The 26,863-nt window shown below is 40.4% G+C and overlaps 1 protein-coding gene across 2 annotated transcripts; it reads left to right on the forward strand.

The window, feature by feature from the left end:
• The first annotated feature begins 986 nt into the window (after positions 1 to 986).
• On the forward strand, positions 987 to 26,863 carry ZNF367 (zinc finger protein 367). 2 transcript variants are annotated; one of them, XM_070375311.1, is made up of 5 exons: positions 987 to 1,563; positions 16,835 to 16,985; positions 19,903 to 20,022; positions 21,046 to 21,184; positions 24,354 to 26,863. In XM_070375311.1, the coding sequence occupies exons 1-5, from the start codon at positions 1,147 to 1,149 to the stop codon at positions 24,574 to 24,576; spliced, it is 1,050 nt and encodes a 349-aa protein (XP_070231412.1). In that variant the 5' UTR covers positions 987 to 1,146; the 3' UTR covers positions 24,577 to 26,863. The 2 variants fall into 2 exon arrangements, with proteins under 2 accessions (XP_070231412.1, XP_005904127.2); XM_005904065.3 differs by lacking the exon at positions 987 to 1,563 and adding an exon at positions 11,816 to 12,870.

A 26,863-nucleotide genomic window follows, 5' to 3' on the forward strand; every position in this document is an offset into this window, starting at 1 on the left:
CAGAGATGACCTCCTTAACTATCCTACTTAGCACAGATGGGAAACCGACGCCCGAGGAGGCGAAGGCTATGACTGATGCCCACCTCAGTCTTGGGGCGAGTCGGGGGCGCGGATTGGGTCCACTCAGCGAGTCCAACAGCTGGGCTGATGGGAATCATTAAGAAACTACACACTTCTTGGTATCTACTAGAAACTACAGTAGGAAGGCCTCGGTCCCTCTTGAGCGGGTGGCGGGAGCTGAGAACCTGGACGGCGGCGCGGGCCCCAGCCCTTTAAATTCGCAGCCGCGCGGGAACTACAGTCCAACAGCCACAGGCGGGTGGGGTGGGCAAACGCAAGCCCCCGCCGGCCAACGACCGCCCCTAGCCCTCCCCGTCACCGAAACCTCTCCAATCAGCAACCCTCTTGTCGCTTGCCCCTGCCCGTCACCCCCACTGGTCGCCAACCTCGACTACCCGCGCAGAGGGACAGCAGGGGCGGGGCTCCCGGAGGGTGTGTCTGGGTGAGTGCGGACGTCGCGCGCTCCCCTGGAGTTTCGAACGCTGTTGGCTCCTCTGGAAGAAAAAAAAATACAAGAGCGGCGGCCAATAGCATGGCAGAAAGGACCCGCGCGCAGGTCCGGCTCCGCCCCGGTCTGGCTAGAAAGAAGTCCAGGCCCGGCCATTGGCTCACGCGTCCTGTCACTCGCCGCTGCGGCCAGCGGGCAGGGGCCTTGCGGTGATTGGTTCCGCCCAGGCGCGAAATGTAACGCGGGAAAAACAGGAGTAGGGACCCCGGCGGCAGGTTGTTATTTTCGGGGGCTCGGCGCCTCGCGTCCAGCTTCCCTGTCATCGCAAAGGCAAGCCGCCCGCTGCTTCCTGCAGCTGCAGCCTGCGTTGGAGAGTATAAACAGCGGAGAGCGGGTTTGACCCAAGGGTTGGGGGTCCAGCCCTGACCGTCTGGTCCGGCCGAGCCGTTCTGTTCCTTCACTGGCCGCAGCGCAGGAGAGTTCCAGGAAACGTCCGCCTGCCATGAGCCGGCGGGACTAAGAGCCGGCAAGACTGAGAGCCAGCAACTCGGAGCAGCGCCGGCGAGCGGAGCAAGGACCAGACCCGGCCTCGGGGAGTGCGGCCCACGGCCGCCGGAGCTGCGGATCCGGGCCAGGCAATGATCCGGGGTGTGGAGGCGCAGATGGCGGACAACGCCCCTCAGCCGCCGCCCGTCATCTTCTGCCAGGATTCCCCGAAGCGGGTGCTGGTGTCGGTCATCAGGACGACCCCGATCAAGCCCACATGCGGCGGCGGAGGGGAGCCAGAGCCGCCGCCTCCGCTCATCCCCACCAGCCCTGGCTTCAGCGACTTCATGGTGTACCCGTGGCGCTGGGGCGAGAACGCGCACAACGTGACGCTCAGCCCCGGAGCCTCCGGGGGCGCAGCCTCGGCTGCCTTGCCTGCGGCCGCCGCCACCGCCGAGCACCTGGGGCTTCGCGGACGGGGCGCGCCGCCGCCCACCGTCTCGGCCGCCGCCGCCTCGGGAGGTGAAGACGAGGAGGAGGCAAGCAGCCCGGACAGCGGCCACCTCAAGGTAAGTGGCGCGGGCGGGCGGGGCGCGGGGCAGTCGAGGCCCGTTAACGGCGCTGCGGGGCCGGCAGCGCCCGCGGACTCGGCGGGCGGGGCGGGGCCGAGTTAAAAACGCGAGGTCTCTTTGGCTGCGGTGGGGGCGGGCGGTGGCGGGTGACAGGACGCTGACGTCACTGCCGCGCGCCAAAAATCTGGCCCCCGCACTCGGGGGCGGGACTGGACTTCAGTCATGTGACTTCGGCAGGGGTTTGGGGAGGCCCAGCGGAACGGAAGCCACTGGCCAGCAGGTGCAGTGGGCGGGAACGCGGCCTGGGGGTCACGGACCGGAATGGTCAGCCGGCTTTGTCAGCCGTTCGGCTCACCGCTGAGTCCTCTCTGGAGGGAGAGGGCGGGAGGGGGCCGCAGGCCTTCAACTGTTCCTCTGGGTGCAGGAAGGGAGGGGTTGCGCCGTTTCTGCTTCATCACTGCAGACACCACGACCCTGCTAAAGATGCCTTGCGGAGACGGCCGAAGAACAAGAAGGGACTTAAATCTTACCCAGCGGGTACAACTGGGCTCCCAGTTGTACTAAGTAAGCGTACAACTTTGCTAAGTTATGAGAGCACAGAGTGGAATCGGACGCTGTTGTCACCGACTTCAAATTGCTTGGAGACGCAGTCTGTTTTAGAACCGGGAAGGATTCAAACCTACAATTTACGGATCAGGCAATTGATACTTAGAGGTATTGGTGAAGGGAGCTCCCCAAGGTACACAGCTAGGTAGCAGGAATGCTGATAGGATAGACGCGTTTTTGTGGCTCCAAGTTCTGAAGCAGGGCTTCCATGGTGGCTCAGTGGTAAAGAATCGGCCTGCTAAGGCAGGAGACGCGAGTTCCATCCCTGGGTGAGGAAGAATTTCCCTGGAGAAGGAAATGGCAACCCACTCCGGTATTGTTGCCTGGGAAATCCCATGAACAGCGGAACCTGGGTGGTTCAGTCCATGGGGTCATAGTAGAGTCGGACACGAGTTAGCTACTAAACAATAACAGAGAAGTATTTGTGTGAGTATTGCTGATACAAGTCCAGCATTCAAGTTCTATTAGTTAAGTGGCTATATAAGGTAAGCAGTTTGTTAAAGATAAATCACCTTGTGGATAAGTACATCTATATTGGCAAATACTGTATAAATTGAAACAAGTTGGTCATCATTTTACACACAGTAGCAAAGATATTGAAACTCTGTTGAGCCCTGAGGAAATTGGTACACTTTGTTACTAATTGCATTGTTATTAAAGAACTGTAATTATACAGCTATATGTCTTGACACACTTCAACTCTTAAAGCTATACTTGAGTAAAAATTTGAAAGAAGTAGTAGAAATATTTATATTAGTGCTGAATTTGTGAAGTGAGCAATCACAGTGTGCTGTCTCTAAATAGGCTTTAATAAGCTGGCTGGGTAGCCTAGGTATTTTTCCATATTAATACATTTACATGTTTACCACTTGAAAAAACGTATAGTAGGTTATATAGTTGAGCAACATAAAGACATGTATGCATAATTTACTTGTAGATGATTTTGCATCTATTATTTTATTCTTGATTATAACTGAATCTAATTTTGGATTATCCAAGGAGGTTAATGTTATCATAGATAAATGAAATTCTGTAGGTATGGGGTTTTTTTGTTGTTTGTTTGGTTTGGATTTTTGGCCCCAAACAGTCTATCTTCACATAAATCTTTAAAAAAAAGTTCTTAATAATGCATGAGTTTGAATTTTATTTTTACTTTGTCTATTTATCAGAGGTAAAATATAGTACAAGTTAATGAAAAACATGTAAAAAGCTTTTTATACATGTTACTTTTTTCCCTCCTCACAGTCCTTCATACTATAATTGTTTCATAAATTGTTAGACAAGTTGATCCTTTTATCAGTGAAGAATCCAAATACAGCTCCAAAAAATTCATTCATTTAGCATCTCCATCCTGATGGGGGAAGGTCTGGAATATACTTTGCTTTAAGGCAGTTACCTAGTTTGATTTATGATCAGTACATTCTTTAGTTTTAGTCTAATTCTTTTGTTTTGCTTTTCTAAAGTACTCATAGTTCTTTTATCTCCACATGCATGAGTGAATCATAGTGGTTGAATCTGCTCACATTTTGGGAAGATGGAAAACAAGTCTGAGATATAGTTGGTGCCAATAGCATGCTTTCCTCTGGCCCCCTCCCCCCGTCCCCTTCTCTCAGTATTTGGGTAAGAGGCAATAACTGCTATGGGTTTGAGAACATTTGTGTTCATTCACTGTTTGTTACCACTGCTGGGAAGGGAGGCTTCAGCGTCTCAGTCCTTGCTTTTTTGTTTGTTGCTGCCCAATTTTTGCCTCCCCTGCCTGTGGGGAAAATATTCATCTTCTGCCAGCTTATTTTGGCCCCTCATCACAAGATTGTTTAGCACTATTGGGATACAGTTATATATTACCACTGTCTCTCCCCAGGTTGTAGAATTCTGGGACGGAAGGGAGCAGGTCTAATATTCCTCTGGCAAAGGATATTCCAAGCCCCCATAGCTTGTGCCCTTTACTCAGATTGCATTCATGAAGTTATTTTTCCACTGTGGGACCTGTGTAGTTTGACTTCTCTGCACATCCTCAGATTTACCCTTCAAGACCTGCCAGCTGCCTATCCTGTTTCACCTTTCTATCACAGATCATTTTAAACGTCTGAACTGTACTTAGCCTTGTAGTAGCCCATAGCCTTGTAGTAGCCAGTAGTTTTGATCACCACCATATTTAAACATAACATCGTATTAACATGTTTCATCAACACAGTAGCCACTATTTATTATTCATTGCCTTGCAGAGCAAACCACCAGACTTTGTGTTGATTGTTTTGAATTTTTTAATCAATTTACCTTGTTTATCTGATGAAAAGAATTAGAGAAGTCCCCAAAGTTAATATCATATGATAAGCAGCAGAACTGATTGGAACCTTTTAAAGCTCTTACTCTTAATCCCTACATGATACTGCTTCTGTGAGTTGACTTTAGAGTTTTTTGGTTTTTTCCTTTAACATTAAGATTCAAGTAGGAAATTTCCTGGTAGTCCAGTGGTTAGGACTCTTCTTCCACTGTAGGAGGCATGGGTTTGATCCCTGGTCAACTCCTGGTGGGGGAACTAAGATCCTGTATGCTGGGTGGCTTGTCCAAAAAAGGAAAAGGAAAAACGGACTTTCTTGGTGGTCCAGTGGTTAAGAACCCGTCTGCCAATGCAGGAAACATGGGTTCAATCCCTAGTCCAGGAAGATTTCACATGCAGCAGGGAAACTAAGCCCATGCACCACAACACTGAAGCCTACATACTCCAGAACAGCCTGTGCTCTGCAACAAGAGAAACCAGTGTGATAAGAAGCCCATGCACCATGACTAGAAGCAGCCCCTTCTTACTGCAACTAGAGAAAGCCAGCATGTAGCAATGAACACCCAGTGCACCCCCCAAAAAAGAAGATGCAAGTAGACTTATATAATACACTATTCAAAATGATATCTCAATTGAAGTGCTTTATGAGAGTACATGCAATCAGTCAGTTCAGTTCAGTTCAGTTCAGTCGCTCAGTCGTATCCGACTCTTTGCAAACCCATGAGTCGCAGCACGCCAGGCCTCCCTGTCCATCACCAACTCCCGGAGTTTACCCAAACTCGTGTCCATCAAGTTGGTGATGCCATCCAGCCATCTCATCCTCTGTCGTCCCCTTCTCCTCCTGCCCCCAATCCCTCCCAGCATCAGGATCTTTTCCAATGAGTCAGCTCTTCGCATGAGTTGGCCAAAGTATTGGAGTTTCAGCTTCAGCATCAGTCCTTCCAATGAACACCCAGGACTGATCTCCTTTAGGGTGGACTGGTTGGATCTCCTTGCAGTCCAAGGGACTCTCAAGAGTCTTCTCCAACACCACAGTTCAAAAGCATCAATTCTTCGGCGCTCAGCTTTCTTCACAGCCCAACTCTCACATCCATACATGACCACTGGAAAAACCATAGCCTTGACTAGGCCGACCTTTGTTGGCAAAGTAATATCTCTGCTTTTGAATATGCTATCTAGGTTGGTCATAACTTTCCTTCCAAGGAGTAAGCGTCTTTGAATTTCATGACTGCAGTCACCATCTGCAGTGATTTTGGAGCCCCAAAAAATAAAGTCAGCCACTGTTTCCCCATCTATTTCCCATGAAGTGATGGGACCAGATGCCATGATCTTAAGTTTTCTGAATGTTGAGCTTTAAGCCAACTTTTTCACTCTCCTCTTTCACTCTCATCAAGAGGCTCTTTAGTTCCTCTTCACTTCCTGCCATAAGGGTGGTGTCATCTGCATATCTGAGATTATTGATATTTCTCCTGGCAATCTTGATTCCAGCTTGTGCTTCTTCTAGCCCAGCGTTTCTCAGGATGTACTCTGCATATAAGTTAAATAAGCAGGGTGACAATATACAGCCTTGACGTACTCCTTTTCCTATTTGGAACCAGTCTGTTGTTCCATGTCCAGTTCTAACTGTTGCTTCCTGACCTGCATACAGATTTCTCAAGAGGCAGGTCAGGTGGTCTGGTATTCCCATCTCTTTCAAAATTTTCCACAATAGATAGATACAAATTAAGATTTGTAAAGTTGTGAAGATAAGTCAAAGTAACAGATGGCATTAGGAAGCAGATATGTGAGCCACAGGAAATTTGGATCAAATCTGAATTGGAAAAGGGAAATAAGATCTATTTACATTTTCTCATAAAAACAAGAAGGTATACACCTCTTCCACTGAAAACTGTTTTTCTTTTCCTTCCAGGTTGTTTGTGTACTTTATTCAAATTTTGCTTTGTAAAAAATGTGTCAAGAACTTTTAGTGTTTTTAGTAATCATGCGAACATCAAGTTTGAATATAACTTTTTCTAAAGCCTAGGGAAATGTGTACATTATTCTAAGTGTCTTGAGAAATAACTCAAACTTTATTAAATAACTTTTTAAAGTTATTGATGTTTGAAAATAAAACATTTATCGTGACATATTTTAGAGAACATTTTAAAATCACTACCTTCTGGTGGTATTGGATTGTTTTAAAAATTAAAATTGCTGAGATATGCAAACATTTTTAGCAATACCTTCTGGTGGTATTGGGATTGTTTTAAAAATTAAAATTGCTGAGATATGCAAACATTTTTAGCAATATATTTATTTTACTTCTTTCTAGTAGCTTATTTTGCAGCAGTTGCCACATAATAGCACTAAGATACGGAGAAGGCAATGGCACCCCACTCCAGTACTCTTGCCTGGAAAATCCCATGGACGGAGGAGCCTGGTAGGCTGCAGTCCATGGGGTCACTAGGAGTCGGATGTGCTTGAGCAACTTCACTTTAACTTTTCACTTTCATGAGTTGGAGAAGGAAATGGCAACCCACTCCAGTGTTCTTGCCTGGAGAATCCCAGGGATGGGGGAGCCTGGTGGGCTGCCGTCTACGGGGTCGCCAGAGTCAGACACAACTGTAGCGACTTAGCAGCAGCAGCAGCAGTGGCGGCAATAAGATATGTTAGAGTTTCTAATTATTTATTATTATTATTATTTTTGCAGATCATCAAGTAGTCTTGACAAGGTTTGTCTCTTAAATTACAAGTATACTTAGTCACTGATGAGTTAACACTTTGTTATTGTCAAAATGTACATGGAAACATGCTTTTGTTTTTAATTGCTAAGGCTGAAATGAAAAGTTTTCTTAGAGTGACATTTTTGTATATATGGTTAAAAGATGCTCTTTTTTCATTTATTTAGGGTATCAGATGATTACTTGCCTTGCTTAATTTTCTTAGCTAAAAGAATACATTTAGTGAAGCTTTACCTGCATATCACTGAGATGTTGGATTATGTTGCATTTTTCAGCTCTATTTCTCATTTGGAAAATGAACATGTGGTTTGTAGCTGAGACAAGATCTTAGAGTTACTGGGAAGCGACCAAACAGTTAACTTAAACAAAAAATGTTCCCCCACTGTAAAACATGCTTGTTAATTTTTTTTTAACCAAAAACAGAAAATAATAATGGGTAATCTTAAAATTTTGATATTAAATAGTTTACTTATTTGATACTAAATCAGTTATTTCAAATTGTAATACAGTGAATAGTATGTTTTATGTATTTAAAAAACAGTAGGGAAATGATCCTTTTTGCTGTGGTGGAGCTGAATCACTAAAGTTTTTAATTAACCTTATTTCATGTTCCATTTCTTTCTTAACAGAACCAATCACCTGTGATTTTTATGGATCATAGATGGTTTGTTTATTTTGCATTTAAAACAATATTTAAAACAATTATTCATGATACCATGAAGTGAAGTGAAGGTTGCTCAGTCATGTCCGACTCTTTGAGACCCCATGGACTATAGTCCATGGAACTCTCCAAGCCAGAATACTGGAGTGGGTAGCCATTCCCTTCTCCAAGGGATCTTCCCAACCCAGGGATCAAACCCAGGTCTCCCACATTGCAGGCAGATTCTTTACCAGCTGAGCTATCAGGGAAGCCCCATGATACCATAACCAGCAACAATTTATACAGTTATTGTGGAGAATGGGTGAGATTTTTATCCCATCGACAAACATATATTAACAACGTACCTGAGTCAGTTAGCTTAGGCTAAACCATGCTGCAGAATACAACCTCAAAATCTCAATCTCAACCTATGCAAATCTTGTATTATGCATCCTGTGAGGGTGCTCTTTATCCTGTCATTCTGGGACCTAGAAGGGAATGTTCCCTACCTGGGACATGTGAGTCTTAAGGTGGAGCAGGAAGAGAGATGGTAGAACCTTGTGATGGCTTGTAAACCTTTTGCTCAGAGGTCACACATGTAATTTCCACTCATGTTTTATTGGTCAAAGCAAAGCCATATGGCCAAGTTGGCCTCCATGGGGCTGACAGGAGGGAGGGGCAGTGAATATTTTAACATTGTTAATAATCTGCCACAGTGCTTTCTTACATTCTTTTTTTCTTTTTTCACTTTTGTGGCAAAAAAGAAAAAACAAAAAATTTACCAACTTAACCATTTTAAAGTACTAACTATATGAACATTGTCATAATAGAACTCCAGAACTTTTTTATCTTGTGAAACTGAAACTATACCCATCTAGCTCCCATTTTCTCCATTCTGGATCCTGACAACCACCATTCTGCTTCTGTTTTAAGAGTTTTGAAATTCTTTAGATACCTCATGTAAGTGGAATCATGTAGTATTTATCTTTTTGTGATTTATTTCACTTGGAATAATGTCCTTAATGTTCATCCATGTTGTAGCATATGACAGACTTGCCTTTTTTAAGGCCGAATAATAAGAAAATATCACATTTCCTTTGTCCATTCATTTGTCAGTGGACATTTAGGTTGCTTCCATCTCTAAGCTGTTGGCAAAATAGGTTTTAATATCTATGAATATTTAGACATGATTTATCCTATAAGATACTCATCCATATTGAGATTATGCTTTTCTTTCAAGGTGAACATTGACTGAAGGGAATCTTGCTTATTATCAAGGTTTCAGGCGATGTTTTTAAGCTTTAGGAAGACTTTAGGTTTTTATATGGAAAGCAGTAAAGACATCTTCAGTTTGGATGTAGGTGTTATTTTTTATATATAACTTGTATGTGTAAAAATGTAACTTACCTGGGAAGAAAGCTTTTTTTTTTTTCAAGTAAATGCTTATGGTTGATTAGTTTTAGATACCTAGAAATCTTAAGACAGTACAAGGAGTTCCCATAAAGCATGTACCCAGTCTCCTCTGTTGCCATTATCTTACATCATTTTGATACATGTTGTGCTCAATATATTTTTATTTTGCTACACAAAATAAAAATTTGCTACACAGGTCTCATTTGTGGCATGTGCCATCTAATTCCCCAACCAGGGATCAAATCTGGGCCCCCTGCATTGGGAGTGCAGAATCTCAGCCACTGGACCCCTAGGGAAGTCCCACATTCACTGTAATTAATGAACCAAATTGATACATTATTAACTAAAGGCCATAGTATGTTCTGAGCTCTTTAGTTTTTTTTTTTTTTTTTAATTGAGCTGACATTTACATAGCATAAAATTGACCATCTTAAATTGTAATTCACTAACATTTAGTAGTTCACAAGGTTGTGAAACTACCACCTATATCAAGCTTCAAAACATTTTCATCACCCCCAAAGAAAGTTGCTTATTCATTATTTAGCCACTCGCTTTTCCCCTCTATAGGCAGTCTCTGAAAAACACCAACTGTTTTCTGTCTGGACATCTTATAACATAGATCATACAATATGTGGCCTTCTGTGTCTGACTTCTTTTATTTAGTATACTGTTTTCTGAGGGTCATCCACCATGTAGCATGTATGACTGTTTCTATGACTGAATAACATTCCATTGTATGTGTATATGTACATATATATATATGATACTGTATCACACTGTCAATCTCTTTCACAATGGCTAAACCACTTTACAGTCCCACCAGCAGAAGTTTCCAGTTTCTCCACATTCATGTCAAAAATCACCTTATTTCCTACTTATGTTCCTGGTGGTTTTTTTTTTTTTTTTTTTAATATAATTGAGTTGGTGTGAAATAGTATTTCACTGTTTTTTTTTTTTATTTTTTTTTCTCTTCAGGCTTTACTGAAGTATAATTAACCTGAACTGTGGTTTTGATTTGTATTTCCATGACCTTGCTGGCCATATGTATCAATATAACTGCTTTGGAGAAATGTCTATTCAAGTCCTTTGCCCCTTTTTTATTTGAGTTTTCTTTTTGTTGTGTTGCAAAAGTTCTTTATATATTCTAGATACTGAAACCTATCAGATAAATGATTTGCAACTTATCATATCCCATTCTCTAGGTTGTCTTTTCACTTTCTTGATAATGTCTTTTGACGTGCAAATGTTTTTAATTTCAAGTCCAGTTTGTGTATTCTTCTGTTGCTTATGCTATTGGTGCCACATCTAAGAATCCACTGTCAAATCTGAGGTCATGAATATTTATCCCTTTTCATTTTTTTAAAAAGAGTTTTAAAGTTTCAGCTTTCACATTTTGGTGTGATGCGTTTTGAGTTAATTTTTGATATATTGTGTGAGGTACGATTTCATTCTTTTGCAGGAAGAAATCCAGTTATCTAAGAACTGTTGAAGAGCTGTTCTTTCCCCATTGAGTGTTCTTGGCACCCTTGTTGAAAATCAGTTGGCCATAGAATAAGGGTTTATTTCTTGACTCTCTATTTCATTTCATTGGCCTATGTCTATCCTTACACCAGTACCACACTGTCTTAATTTCCATTGCTTTGCAATAGGTTTTGTAAGTGTGAGTCCTCCTGCTTTGTTCTTTTAAAATATTGTTTTGCCTACTTAGAACCTCTTGCAGTTCCATGAGTAGAGGATTGCTTTTTCCATTTCTGCAAAGACCTTTGGGATTTTAATACGGATTGCATTGAACCTGTGTATAAGATCTCTTTGACCCATTGGCTATTTCAGAGTGTTTAATTACCACATATTTTATGTGTTTTCCAGTTTCTTTCAGTTACCGGTTTATAGTTTCATTCCATGTGTGTCAGAGAAGATGCTTTGGATGATTTCAATCTTTTAAAATTTACTGATACTTGCTTTGGGCCCAACATATGGTCTGTCTTGGGAAATGCTCCATGTGCACTTGAGAAAAATGGGTATTTCTCTGTTTTTGTGTGAAATGTTCTGCACATGTCTGTTAGGTGTAGTTGGTTCATAGTGTTGTTCAAGTCTTCTTTGTCTTTGTTGACCTGTCTAGTTGTCCTATCCATTAATTGAAAGTGAAAATCTCCAGCTTTTTTGAATTATCTCATTCTATTTTCAGTTCTGCCAGTTTTTGCTTCATATATCTTTGGAGCTCTGTTGTTAGGTATGCATGTGTTTATAATTGTTCTCTTTTTCATCCTTTCACTTTTAACCTTTTTATGTTTTTGGCTCTAAGGTGAGTTTCTTGTCGATAGCATATAGTTGGTTCATTAAAAAAAAAAAAAATCCATTCTGCCAACCTGTGCTTTTTATTTGTAGAATTTAATCAATTTACATTTAAAGTGATTACTTATGAGGAAGAACTACTCCCTTTTTGTTTTCTATATGTCTTATACCTATTGTGTTTATGAATTCCTCCATTACTGCCTCCTTTTGTGATTGAGTTTTTTGTAGTTTATCGTTTTCTTTCCTTTCTTGTTTCCTTTTCTGGTATTCTTTTCCTTCCTTTCTTCTTTTTAGTGATGACCTTGGGAATTTTGCTTAACTTCTTAAAAATGTGAAAAAAATCTATTTTGAATTAATATCACCTTAGTTCCAATAGTATACAAAAGTTCTGCTCCCATATATTTCTGTTTCTCTCCATTTTTGTTATTGTTGTCACAATTACACCTTATATTGTGTTCCCACTAACAAAGATTTATTATTTTTTAATACACTTGGCATTTGCCTTTTATATAGGACAGAAGAGAGACGTTATAAGCCCAAAGTACAATACTTCTAGCTTAGGTAGTTACCTGGTGTTGTTTATTTCTTTGTATGGCTTTGAGTAATTGTCTAGTGTCTTTTCATTTTTGCCTAAAGAATTAACTCCCTTCAGATTTATTGTAGGGCAGATCTGCTAGCAATGAACTCTTCGCGTTTATCTTGGAATGCTTAATGTCTTCATTTTTTAACAATAGTTTTGTTGAATATAAGATTATTGTTTGATTTTTTTCCCTCCCAGCACTTTAAACATATCCCACTGATTTCTACAATTTCTCCTGAGAAATCAGCTATTAATCCTATTTAGAATTTGTAGGCATGATAAAAACTGCTTCCAGAGTCTTTGTCTTTTGATTGTTTGATTATGTCTCCCTTTGCATCTCTCTTTGTGTTTATTATAGAAGTTGATTGACCTTCTTGGGGGTTTAGACTTGTGTCTTATCAACTCTGGGAAGTTTGCAGCCATTATATCTTTAAATATTCTTTCTGCCCTATTTCCTCTTGCCTCTGGATCTCTGATTGTGTGTGTGTGTTGATAAGCTTAATGCTAAGGTGTCCCCCTAAATTTGTGTGTTGAGATCCTGACCCCCAAAATGATGGTGTTAGGAGATGGGGCCTTTGGGAGGTGGTTAGGTCATGGAGGTGGAGCCCTCATAAACAGAATTAAAGCCGTTATGAAAGAAGCCCTGGAGAGCTCTCCTGCCCGCTTCTGCCACGTGAGGACACAGCAAGAAGGCACTGGCTGTGAACCAGGAAGTAGTCACTCACCTGACCATGCCGGCACCTTAACCTTGGACTTTACAACCACAAGAACTGTGAGAAATAAATTTCTGTTGTTTATAAGTTTCCCAGTGTGTAGTATTTTGTTTTAGCAGCCCAAATGGGCCCATAAGACACTTGATGTCTTACTGGTGCCTTGGCCCTGTTCATTCTTTGTCTGTTCCTCAAACTGGATTAAAAATAGTTGACCTATTTTTGAATTTGCTGGTTCTTTCCTCCTGCCAGTTCAAATCTGCCATTAACACTCTGGAGTGAATTTTTTTTTTTCTTCTTCATTTCGGTTATTGTATTTTTTAGTTCTAGAATTTCTATATTTTAAACATCATTTGTTTCTTTATTGGCATTCTCTGTTTGTTGAAACAGAGTTCTCCTGGTTTTCTTTTGTTCTTTGTCCATGGTTTCTATTACCTCTTTCCACGTATTTAAGACAGTTTATTTAACTTCTTTGACTAGTAAGCCCAAGGTCTGCTTCCTCGTAGGAAAAATTAACTCTTATGCATGGGTTGTATTTTTTTTTTCTTTGCATGCTTTGTGATATATTGTTGAAAACTGGGTGTTTTGAGTATTATGAAGGAGTAGCTCTGGAAATCAAATTCTCTCTCCTCAGAGTTTGTTTTAGTTGTGTACTGTGGTTTGTAGTTGTTTGGTGACTTTTCTAAACTATTTTTGTAAACTCTTTGTTGCATTTGTTCTCTGAAGTCTGTTTTCTTTAGCTTGAGATCAGCTCATATTTTGAGATTTTCTTGAGTGCTTGGAACCAAACAGAGGGCAGGGTTGGGCGGGGGGCGGGGGAGTGGTGGAGAAAGAAAAACAAAGTAAAAAAGTAAAAGCCTTTAACTTTGCAGAATGGTTCTGTGCTGTAGCTCTCCTTATATACTTAGCCAGACTGTTTACAGTTCTGTTTTAACCTTCATTTCTTGCTTGTGCTGAGCCTAAAAATCAGTCAGAAGTGAAAGCTTTGATTCTTCTCAGATCTTTTCTGAGTATGATTCCTGTGCTGGGCAAGTATGTGGCTTTCTAAATTCCTTCCTTTAGGATATGTGGGCACTTTTCAATGCCCTAACTTCCCGAAGAAATTCTCTCCCCAGCTTGTCCTCCCAGGCTTTTGGTGTGTCTGTGTGCCTTTGTTGAAATCTTTTTCCCCAGGTGGCAGTAAGTTGTTATTGGCCTTACAAGGTTTTGGAGAGATGCCCTCCATGTAGCCACTTTTCTGCCCAGAGAGAGTTCTAAGTTAGTCAGAGCTTCAGGTAGCCTCCAGGCTGGGGAAAACAGGCAAACACAATTCTTTCAGAATATAAAGTCTTCTCTCTTGAACCAGGGACTGGGATCCTACACTGAGAATGAAGGGATCCTACACTGAGAATGAAGACAACTATCTTCAAAGACCACTGTGAGGAGAGGGTGGGGCAAGGAGTTGTTAAGTGTGCTACACAACTTTCCTGCAGTTTTACATTGCCAGTTTCTTGAGTTATTGTTGGCTGAGTTGCTGTAAATTTCTGATTATTTTCTGGAGTTGTGACAAAGCTGATTTTGGCAGTTTTTGCTTGATTTTTCAGTGATTTGTGGGGGTTGGGACCTTGAAACTACCTACTCTGCCATTTCACTGATGTCACTGAAGAAAGGTGTTAAATGGTTATTTACAGGCACACCTTTGAGATTCTGTGGGTTTAGTCCTAGACTGCTGCAGTAAAGCCAATACTGCAATAAAGCAAGTCACGCAACTTTTTTGGTTTCTTAGTGAATAAAAAGTTATGTTTATACTATAGTTTCTTTAGTGTGCAATAGCATTATGTCTAAAAAAAAAAAATGTTGTTCAGTTGCTAAGTCATGTCTGACTCTTTGCAACTCCATGGACTGCAGCACTCCAGGCCTCCCTGTCCTTCAGTATCTCCCAGAGTTTTTTCAGACTCATGTCCATTGAGTCAATGACAACAATGACAATCCAACCATCTCATCTTCTGTTCCCCCACTTCTCCTCCTGCCTTCAGTCTTTCCCAGCATCAGGGTCTTTTCCAAGGAATCTGCTCTTTGCAGCAAATGGGCAAAGTACTGGAGCTTCAGCTCCAGCATCAGTCCTTCCAATGAGTATTTAGGATTGATTTTCTTTAGAATCGACTGGTTTGATCCTTGCTGTCCAAAAAAACACTCCGGTGCTTCGCTGGTGGTCCAGTGGTTAAGAATCCACCTGCCAATTCAGGGGACATGGGTTTGATCCATGGTCCAGGAGGATACCACATGCTGTGGGGCAACTGAGCCTGTGTGCCACAACTACTGAGCCTGTGCTTTAGAGCCCAGGAACTGCAACAAGAGAAATTACCACAATGAGAAGCCCGCACACTGCAACTAGAGAGTAACCCCTGCTTGCCACAACTACAGAAAGCCGGCACACAGCAATGAAGACCCAGAGCAGCCAAAAAAAAAAAAAAAAAAAAATTTATTTCTAAAAAATGCTAACTACCATCTGACTACACAGAGTTGCTACAAATCCTTCAATTGTAATAAATGCAGTGTCTGCAAAGTGCTTTTCATTCCAATCCCAAAGAAAGGCAATGCCAAAGAATGCTCAAACTACCGCACAATATGGCAACCCACTCCAGTGTTCTTGCCTGGAGAATCCCAGGGACGGGGGAGCCTTGTGGGCTGCTGTCTTTGGGGTCGCACAGAGTCGAACACGACTGAAGCGACTTAGCAGCAGCAGCACACGCTACTAAAGTAATGCTCAAAATTCTCCAAGCCAAGCTTCAGCAATATGTGAACCGTGAACTTCCAGATGTTCAGGCTGGTTTTAGAAAAGGCAGAGGAACCAGAGATCAAATTGCCAACATCTGCTGGATCATCGAAAAAGCAAGAGAGTTCCAGAAAAACATCTATTTCTGTTTTATTGACTATGCCAAAGCCTTTGACTGTGTGGATCACAATAAACTGTGGAAAATTCTGAAAGAGATGGGAATACCAGACCGCCTGACCTGCCTCTTGAGAAATTTGTATGCAGGTCAGGAAGCAACAGTTAGAACTGGACGTGGAACAACAGACTGGTTCCAAATAGGAAAAGGAGTACGTCAAGGCTGTATATTGTCACCCTGCTTATTTAACTAAGAAGCACAAGCTGGAATCAAGATTGCCGGGAGAAATATCAATAAGCTCAGATATGCAGATGACACCACCCTTATGGCAGAAAGTGAAGAACTACAGAGCCTCTTGATGAGAGTGAAAGAGGAGAGTGAAAAGTTGGCTTAAAGCTCAACATTCAGAAAACTAAGATCATGGCATCTGGTCCCATCACTTCATGGGAAATAGATGGGGAAACAGTGGCTGACTTTATTTTTCTGGGCTCCAAAATCACTGCAGATGGTGATTGCAGCCATGAAATTAAAACACGCTTAGTCCTTGGAAGGAAAGTTATGACCAACCTAGACAGCATATTAAAAAGCAGAGACATTACTTTGCCAACAAAGGTCTGTCTAGTCAAGGCTGTGGTTTTTCCAGTAGTCATGAATGGATGTGAGAGTTGGACTATAAAGAAAGCTGAGCACCAAAGAATTGATGCTTTTGAACTGTGGTGTTGGAGAAGACTCTTGAGAGTCCCTTGGACTGCAAGGAGATCCAACCAGTCCATCCTAAAGGAGATCAGTCCTGGGTGTTCATTGGAAGGACTGATGCTGAAGCTGAAACTCCAATACTTTGGCCACCTGATTCGAAGAGTTGACTCATTGGAAAAGACCCTGATGCTGGGAGGGATTGAGGGCAGGAGGAGAAGGGGACGACAGAGGATGAGATGGCTGGGTGGCATCACCGACTTGATGGACATGAGTTTGGGTAGACTCCAGGAGTTGGTGATGGACAGGGAGGCCTGGCGTGCTGCGATTCATGGGGTTGCAAAGAGTCAAACATGACTGAGCGACTGAATTGAACTGACACAAAGTATGCCTGAATTATGATACTATATTTTAATGAGTGGAGTGAAATAAATTATATTAATGTTTTACAAATTGTTAACAGGATGGAATCCGACGTGGTAGACCCAGAGCAGATACTGTACGGGATTTAATAAATGAAGGAGAGCATTCGTCCAGCAGAATCCGTTGTAACATCTGTAATAGGGTGTTTCCACGGGAGAAATCACTCCAGGCTCACAAAAGGACTCATACAGGTAAGTTGAGCAAATTTTAGCGAATGCCAAAAGTGACACTTAAATGAAAGCTGATTTGATGTTTAGGCCTATAAATTAATTTTTTAGTTGCCTCACATTTCCTTATTGTAAGATTTTAAAAGCGGGCACCATATAGTCAGGTTCTCTTTTGGTGGGGAGGGATAGTTCTGAACATTGATACCATGTGATTTCTAAAGTTGTCATGGTAATTAGTGTAGCTGTCACAGGAGTATTATTACTAAATATGGTTCTCTCCTATCTATCCAAATTTTACTTGATATGCCTTTAAGTTGTCTGTTTGACTGTTAAAACTGATTTGTAAGTCAAATCCTAAATCACTAATAGTCAAATTTTTAATAGAATGTCTAGAGTCCTCAGTGCCATCAGGATATTTGAATCTAAGGTGAAGTAATTTTTCAGAAATAAATGTATTGTAGGTAGTTATCCCAAGACTATCATATATCTTTATTTGTGTGAAGAAGTCATACTTGCATTTAAAATACCATACAGAGAAGAAAAAGATAATATAAAGAGGGTCTTGTTCTTGCCACAGAGAAAGTGGGTCCCTGAAGGAGCCATATATTTCTAATAATGACATCAAAAAATTTACAGATGAGGAAACTGAGGCACGAAAGCACCCAATTACCACTGACTTATAACTTCTCATACTCTTTAGTCTAGAAGTATACTGCCAATACAGTAACGTATGTGGCCCTTGAGCACTTGAACTGTGGCTCGTCCAGATTGAGATGAGCAGTATGCATAAAATACACTTAGTATGAAAAAAAGAGTAAACAATGTCCTTAATAACTTTTGATAATGATTACAAATTGAAATGATTAAATTTTAGATGTATTGAGTTAAATAAAGTGTATAGTTAAGTTCATTTTACCTGTTTTTTATTACTTTGTGAATGTGGCCATTAGAAGTGGTTCTCATTCTATTTCTCTTGGTCTGTTCAGTTCGGTTCAGTTCAGTCACTCAGTCGTGTCTGACTCTTTGAGACCCCATGAATCGCAGCACGCCAGGCCTCCCTATCCATCACCAACTCCCAGAGTTCACTCAGACTCAGGTCCATCGAGTCATTGATGCCATCCAGCCATCTCATCCTCTGTCTTCCCTTCTCCTCCTGCCCCCAATCTCTCCCAGCATCAGTCTTTTCCAGTGAGTCAACTTTTCACATGAGGTGGCCATAGAATTTGTGTTTTTAACCTGTAGTCCCCTGTTTGTTCCACTATGTTTATGGTTATCACCTGTTTCTTTTTTCTTTTAGTTTTTGAAAAGATATAGTTCAATGACATGCTAGAATATAGGTGTTCTTAGCTAAATTTCTGAAAAGGGGTAAAGTTTTAATTTTGAATCATTGTAAACTAAGGTGGCCAAGAGGTTTTGAATTCAGGTACCATTCAGTAAAACTATTATTTCATGCATATCTGACTCTGAGAATTTTTTTCAATCAACTTAGCCTGAAATATGGAGAAGGAAATGGCAACCCACTTCAATATTTTTGCCTGGAGAATCCCAGGGACATAGGAGCCTGGTGGGCTGCTGTCTATGGGGTCACACAGAGTCGGACACGACTGAAGTGACTTAGCAGCAGCAGCAGCCTGAAATAACCCCAAATAAGCGGTTCACAGCTATAGAGTACATGTTGCCAGTGTGGAATCAGTTGCCACGATTCAAGATGACGTGGCATAATAAAAAGGTGCTTGAGTCCAGTACTGATCTACCACTGATCCATTGTGCGCCACCCAATACTTCTACGCCTATTACACTGTGTACCAGGGACCTGAGCCCAAGATATCCATGCTATAGTTAAGTTCTAATGGTATATGCTTTCAGAGAGTAGAAAAACTTTTCTCTTACTCTAGTCTATGTTTATTAACTTGTGTCCAACTGTTACATTCATTTAGTACATTTCTAAATAAAAAATTTAGGGAAGACTCATTACTGTTCTTTGAGTCATATTGGAAGAACCAATGTATAATTGTTGACCAAAGAATGTTTATTCAGGAAGTAAGTTTAATTATGATTGAACAACAACCTTTTTGAGCACTTTGTTTAGCCTGACACTATGCCGTGTACAGAAATTGAAATTGAGTACAAGGTGCTATTCGTCTTTGTATAAGGAGAGTTCATGATACAGAAACAATATAGGATACTAAGTTAGTGGAGGGATATGTTGCTGAATTATTTGGAGGTGGGGGCGGTGGGGGTAGAAGTAGTTTCACTGGGAGCCTACTGGATTGGGAAGATTTGAATGGGCAGAAAAGACAGGGATTTCAAGGAATAGAAGGTAGGGAACTGCCTCATGGCTGGAATGAATCTCCAGGAGGGAAGTTAAGATAAACCCTGCTCCCAAACCCAGTAGCTACAGTGCAGGTATTAGAGGGCCATTTAAAAGTCAGCAGACCGTTTTTGCTTGTTCAAGGAGAATAGTAGGGTTTGGGGTGGTTTTAGAGAGTTCTTGGATGGAAAAAGCAAGTGCTCTGTGTCATCTACTCCAAAAGTGGTACACAGAGGCAGAGACTAGCGACCAGCCAGGCTTCCTTCTAGGTGGGGGGTGACCAGTCTGACCAGAGGAGGGTGGCAGTGGAGACATTTTAAATAATCAGCAAGAGCTAGCGACTTAGACTGCAGGGAGAAATATGGGATAAGCTAAAGATGATAACTGCGAAGATTGTGAACCTCGGTACCTAAAAGCTCAAGGGCTAAAGAAAACATTGTGCTTCCAGAGTGATTAGCTGCTTCATATTATCCAAGTGTGCCCTTAGCACTTCCATTTGCAGCTCTGTAGAGGCTGTAGCATGTTTTATTGTTGTTTGCAGTCATGACTTATGTAAAGGTTGATTCTCTCTCCCTGCCTCTTCCCCCTCCCCACCTTATTGTCTCATAAATATAACATCTGTTTACTTAGGTGAGAGACCTTATCTGTGTGACTATCCAGACTGTGGAAAAGCCTTTGTTCAAAGTGGACAGCTCAAAACCCATCAGCGTCTTCACACCGGAGAAAAACCTTTTGTTTGTTCAGAAAACGGTATGGTGTTAGAAGTTGTTAGAAGTTAAGTTTATGGAATAACCGTTTGTGAGTTAAAGGTTAAAATATCTTTTGCTTGAATTTTTAGGAAGTGAAATTTTTGATAGAGATTTTATCAAACCTCTTAAGTTAATATTTCCTTGCTAATATGTGATCCAGGCTCAATTGCTGGGAAATGATTGATTTTTAAGTAAAGTATTCTTTTTAGGTGAAAATCTTTATAAAGGGCAATTAAAAATCTATAATCAATTGCAGGCAGTAGAAAACTATTCAAGTAAATACAGCCTTTAGCATAGGCTTTTACTTTGGTGTTAAACTTTTTAACTGTTAAACTGAAGGAAGCACATTATTGTCTAAATTTTCAGGAGGGGCAGGGGTGGGGTGGATTTTACCAGCTCAACATTGCTACTGTTGGTTATTTCTTAACACTTTTCTTAAGTGTTTACTTACTGTTTTACCAGTTTCTTAATCTGTTTTTCTTATGTACATTTTTACACAGTTATATTTGAAATTCAATACAGTTTTGTTCTGTTGCTCTGTGGTTTTCTTGATTAATATCAGTTGTTACAAATATAGCACATATACATAACGATTGCCTCAGTGTTAGATATTGAATATTTAATTTGCTTTTAAAATTTGCTTGTTATCAACAAACACAAGAGGCCTGTTTTCCTATTTAAAGCTTTATTTACCTTTTGGGATTTTTTTATGACAGATGCCAAGAACGAAATTCCTGGGTCAGAGATTTTTGAATATTTTTATGACTTGTGCTAATAAATTACTTTCCCCTGGGGTTTAATGCATTTACATTGCAATGACCAGGAAGTGAAAGAACCGTCTTCACCTTCCTCTCAGTGGCATTGGTAATACCAGCTTAAGGTTATTTTTTTTTTTCTCAAGTTACAGAATGATAAATCTCATCATCTTATTTTATTTTTTTTGGATACCAGTGAAACTGAACGCTTTCCATGTCTGCTGGATATCCAGATTCTGATGAAGTGTGTTTCCTTCTGTGTTTTGAAGGCTGCCTAAGCAGATTCACCCATGCAAACCGCCACTGTCCGAAGCACCCTTATGCCAGGCTGAAGCGCGAGGAGCCCACAGATGCTCTCAGTAAGCCCCAGGCTGTGGATAACCAGGCTGCCGCTGAGTGGTTGGCAAAGTAAGGCTCTCTCTGCAGTCTACAGTGGAACACTGCCCAGTGTGCGGGTTAAAGCTGGGGACTTACACAGTTCTATCAGTTTAAGTTGCTTTTGTACACGTTTTTTAAAAATAACTTGAAATGGCACTTTATTTCTTTAAAGCACAGAATTGGCAGGAGTTTTATTTGGATCTGTGTGCGATAGAAGACTACTGTATGATATTAGTCTGAGTGCCCAGACCACAATGTATTTAAAAGCAAGGGTTTACCCCATTTGAAAAGAATGTTTTTTATGTGTTGCATTTCATTTGTCATTAGTACAATCCGTCTTCATTTTCTTTATATTGAATTTAGTGATGTATTGATTATTAGAGAGAGAGAGACTAGAGGTTCTTCTAAAGTAAAATTTCCCAAAGCATCCAGTTTCTTTTTTTTTAATGGCAACAAAGGGACCAGTATAAAAACATTCCTGTAAGGATGTTTTGATTTAAGGAGTCCTCACACACCAGCAGCAGCTGATTGTGCCATTCCCTAGCTTCACTAGTCTCCTCTGCACTGAGGATAAACTCTAGAATCCCTAATTATGATCTGTGGTTCTGCCTTCCTCTAGAACACAACTGTCTCCAGCCACTTGGGTTCCTTGTCTCTCTACAGCACTGTTCCCATAGTTTCTAGCCCTTTGTCCTCACTTCTTTCTTCATTTAGCCACTCTGTTCATTCTTCATTTCTTACTCAGATTAAACATCACTTCAGGAAGTTCTTCCCTAACCTACCCAGTAACCCTCAAAACAAATAAGGTTAAATCCACTTAACAGATGATTTTATAACACATTGTATTTTCTATCTCAAAACCTCCATCACACATTTATTTATTCAATGACTATCTTCCCTGCAGGATCATAAGCTCCACAAAGGCAGGGATTGGGTTTGTCTCAAGTATTGCACCTTGCTGGCCTCCACTGCCCCATTAAATCTAATTTTGCCCAAGCCAGAAACTAACTAGTTATCTTTGTCTTTACCTTATTTTTCTCCCATCTACTCAGTGACAAACCTATGGATTCTACTTCCTTTACAACTCTCAGATTCAGCCACTTAAGTCTTCTCAATCTGTACTTCATGCTGCTGCCAGAGCAGTCTTTCTAAAATGCTAATATGGTTCTCAGTATGAAGTCTAAACCCTTTATTATAGCATTCAAAGCCCTTACCTAGTTCTTGCTGATCTTGCTGACTTGTATTTTGCTGTTTTCCTTTTCTAGTTGTCCTTGAAGTCATATTGAACTTCTTGCATTTCTCTTTTTATATTTCTTAGTATTTCCAAGTTTTCTAGTTTGAGTAGTCTGGGTTTCCTGAAATCTGGTAGTTGTAATTTTTCTTTTTTTGTATGTAATTTTAAAAACAGCTTTATTGAGGCATAATTGTCAAACAATAAATTGTACACATTTAAAGCACATAATTTGATGTGCTTTGACATATGTAGATATATGTGAAACCATCACCAAAATCAAGATAGTGAGCATACCCATCACTTCCACAAGCCTCCTCATGTCCCTTCGTAATCCTCTGATGTAAGCCTGCATCTCCCTGCCACTGTCAGCCCCCCAAAACACTCATCTGCTTTCTCTCTGTACAGTTCGCTCACATTTTCTAGAGTTTTATACAAATGGAATTGCCCACTATGTACTTGGTTGGCTTCTTTCAACCAGCGTAAATTATTTTGAGAGTCATGGTGTTGTTGAGTGTATAAGTTCATTCCTTTTTATAGCTGTGCAGTAATCTGTTGGATGGCCATAACTCCAATTATTTATTCATTCACCTCTTGATGGGCCTTTATGTTGGTTTTGGCTATTACAAATAAAGCTGCTATGAACATGAATGGACATTTTTGTAGGTAATGGAACTGTGATTTAAATATGCCTTTCTTTGGTTTTCAAAAACGGTGGAATATTTGCATTTTCTCTTGTGAGTTATCAGTTGACCATGCAATAGAATAATGATGGTGCTCTTAAATTCTTGAATAAGCTCTATGTGTTACCCTTATTAATCCAGTTGTGCTCTTTTTGGTGGGTTTAACTTTCTCATAATTTGCTCTATCAGAAGCCAACATCCCTCTGTGGAAAGGATAAATAGGCTTCTATGATTATTCTATTTCTATATTTTACTCTAGTCTGTTTCACATGTGATCTTGAAATCAGTTTAATGATGAAAACACATGACTCCAGAGCTGAGTCTGAGCTGCTATTTGTTGACTGTGGAATTCTAAGCAAGTCCTTCAGCTTCCTGAACTTGAGTTTTCCCCTCTGTTATGGAATCACAGCAGATGGTGACTGCAGCCATGAAATTAAAAGACGCTTACTTCTTGGAAGGAAAGTTATATCCAACCTAGATAGCATATTGAAAAGCAGAGACATTACTTTGCCAACAAAGGTCCGTCTAGTCAAGGCTATGGTTTTTCCAGTGGTCATGTATGGATGTGAGAGTTGGACTGTGAAGAAGGCTGAGCACCAAAGAATTGATGTTTTTGAACTGTGGTGTTGGAGAAGACTCTTGAGAGTCCCTTGGACTGCAAGGAGATCCAACCAATCCATTCTAAAGGAGATCGGTCCTGGGTGTTCTTTGGAAGGACTGATGCTAAAGCTGAAACTCCAGTACTTTGGCCACCTCATGTGAAAAATTGACTCATTGGAAAAGACCCTGATGCTGGGAGGGATTGGGGGCAGGAGGAGAAGGGGACGACAGAGGATGAGATGGCTGGATGGCATCACTGACTTGATGGACGTGAGTCTGAGTGAACTCTGGGAGTTGGTGATGGACAGGGAAGCCTGGCGTGCTGCGATTCATGGGGTTGCAAAGAGTCAGACACGACTGAGCGACTGAACTGAACTGATGGAAACATGTGGAGAAGGAAATGGCAACCCACTCCAGTGTTCTTGCCTGGAGAATCCCAGGGACAGAGGAGCCTAGTGGTCTGCCGTCTATCGGGTCACACAGAGTCGGACACGACTGACACGACTTAGCAGCAGCAGCAGCAGCATGGAAACATGTAACATATTCACTTTGTAACTTTATAAACTGAAACACACAAAATAATACTGTAGTAAAGACCCCCTCCACTCCCTTTTTTTTTTTAGAAAAGTGAACATTGGAGAGTCTTATCTATGCGTGTAAGTAATGCGGATGCATTTCATTACAGGTACTGGGAAACACGAGAGCAGCGCACTCCCACCTTGAAAGGAAAGCTGGTTCAGAAGGCTGACCAGGAGCAGCAGGACCCGCTGGAGTATCTCCAGTCTGACGAGGAAGACGACGAGAAGAGTGGTGCGCAGCGGCGGCTCCAGGAGCAGCGGGAGCGCCTGCACGGAGCCCTCGCTCTCATCGAGCTCGCCAACCTGACGGGAGCTCCGCTCCGCCAGTAGCCCGAACACTGACTCTTCCACTGTACAAAAGTACTGCCCAGCGTACTTAAAAAGTAGATCCTTGGGCATAAGCTAAGCACCTTATTTGCTTATCATAGGCTGCTATTCTGTAGAAATGTATGAAGAATGTCATTGCCCCAGAATATGGGGTGAGAGAGAATTGCACTTTTTTATATGGTAAAAGATTTGTTGTAAAGTTTAAAATATTTTGTAAATATGGGACTTCTAGTACAGGGTAGAAAACTACGTATTGTGGGAGGCTAGATTTTGCAAGTTTAATGCATTCATTGGAAGCAGTTCTCACAGAAAGCACTTTCTGAATAAGACACTTGTATGGGGGAAAAAAAAAGCATGGTACATGTAGCCAAAGAAGGTTTAAATAGATTATTTATAAGATCATTTTTAACAATGTATATTAGTATGTTTAATAATACTGTAAACACTGAAGCAAGCAGAAAGTATAAGATGTGAGTAAGGTATGTATTTTAAAATTGCAAAATAGTGTGCCTAATAAGACTAGAGATGGAAAACTGACTTTCAGAAGACTTTCTAACTTTGGGACTTTGGAAGAAAACAGATATTTGAAGATCTTGGTAAGATGAACAGTAGTTAAAAATTTTCAAAATTGTATTGAAATCAGTCTTATTCTCTCTTTCTGAGGTTTTACAACTCACTATGATGTTTAGGTTTGAAAGCACTTGTCATCCCTAGCTTGTTAACTTGGGAACTTTTGCACATTTCATGTTTCTCATTTGCTGAAATCGAATGATTAATCTTGCAAAGTCTAGGTAACTTGGTAATCGGTATTTTAAAAATATATTATGGGCCCTGTAATGAGATTTGGCACTTGGATTTTTATTAATAAAAGGGACATCTACAGGGTTGTTTTGTAGTGAACCGTTTTAGATCTTTTGTTAGCAAACACTAAATTTAAATGTACTGCTTGTTTAGAATTATTAGCAAATGGAAGCCTCCTATTTATATTTTCAGTGCATAAAGCCACCTTCTTGCTTTACTTCAGAATAACATGCCAAGCTATTTTGTGTTCACTAAATTTAGCTATCAGTTAAACACTGCAGAAAATATTAGCTACTCAAATAAGTAGGCTTCCGGAATAGTTTTAACTGCAAGTGTGTTAACTTGTGTGGTGGTTTTAAATAATTTTTTCCAAAATAGATGAAATTTTTAAACACCACTTTATGTACTGAAGCATGAATAGAAAAATGAAGAGCAGAGTAGTTCACCTCCTTTATGTAGGCATAAACTTCCATCATTTTACCTTGTTTTAAGCAGAAACTCAATAACATGCATAGCATGGTAATTTTATAGATTGCTTAATTGGAGTAAACATCACAATAAGAGAAATAAGGGCTCGTCAGTGCCTTTTTTTCTTTTTTTTGTATTGAAGTAGTAGCCTACAGATGTAGTTTAAACATCTAAAATGTAGGCTTCTTTATCTCAAAATCCCAATGTGTTGCAGTACACAGATAGTTTAAAACATGTAGCCATGGGGAAGGGGATGTATGTAAATGTACTGAAATGAGGCAAAAGTATGAAAGATAATAGTAACAAATAATGTGTATGATGAGGACATACTTTAAAAATGTAATTCCTCTGTACAGTAAATTACAAATCTTGAGGTTTTTTTTTTTTTTTGTAATAAGAGAATTTATATTTGTAATGGTCTAAGAATTTTTTTTTTGTAATCTGGTATATAGAATTTTAACTTGGAGCACTTATGAGCACAGACTATAGCATCTGAATTTTCTTGGTTTAGGTTTCAACATTTTTCTCTAGAATTTTTCCTCTCAAATATGACTTAAATGAACTATAAAAAGCTTCATTGGTTTTGGGAAATTTAATGAATTTACCTAAAGAAGGAAATGCAGTAGGAATTTAAAAAATACAAATATTTGCCTGTTCACACATAATAAAATTTAAGGCCCTCAAAAGTAAGAGTTTTTGTTTGTTTCTCCTGTCAGCTTTTGTCAATTATAATAGTTATATTCACATTTTTATTTTTATAATTGGAAGTTTTAAGAAATTATTACAATTATTTACTATAGAAATATTTAAAATGTTCCTTTTTTGATATAAGCTATATATTTGGAAAAATACATTGGCATCTAAAATTTGAGGTGTGTTAAAAATGTGGTTTACATTCAAATTTTTGAAGTGTTTTATGCTTCATATGGCTAAGTTGTAGTTTGGCAGAGTTAACAGCATAAGAATAAACATGCTGTAATTTTAAAAGTTGCTTTGAATAAAAACTTACTTTAATTTACAA

The sequence above is a fragment of the Bos mutus genome, chromosome 8 (assembly GCF_027580195.1).
Source record: "Bos mutus isolate GX-2022 chromosome 8, NWIPB_WYAK_1.1, whole genome shotgun sequence".
NCBI lineage: Eukaryota > Metazoa > Chordata > Mammalia > Artiodactyla > Bovidae > Bos > Bos mutus.

Bases quoted from the DNA above. Each gene is read 5' to 3' on its own strand.
- ZNF367 (XM_070375311.1), top strand. From the start codon at position 1,147: ATGATCCGGGGTGTGGAGGCGCAGATGGCGGACAACGCCCCTCAGCCG. The intron at 16,986-19,902 runs GTAAGTTGAGCA...CTGTTTACTTAG, and splicing joins TCACAAAAGGACTCATACAG to GTGAGAGACCTTATCTGTGT. The intron at 20,023-21,045 runs GTATGGTGTTAG...TGTGTTTTGAAG, and splicing joins TTTTGTTTGTTCAGAAAACG to GCTGCCTAAGCAGATTCACC.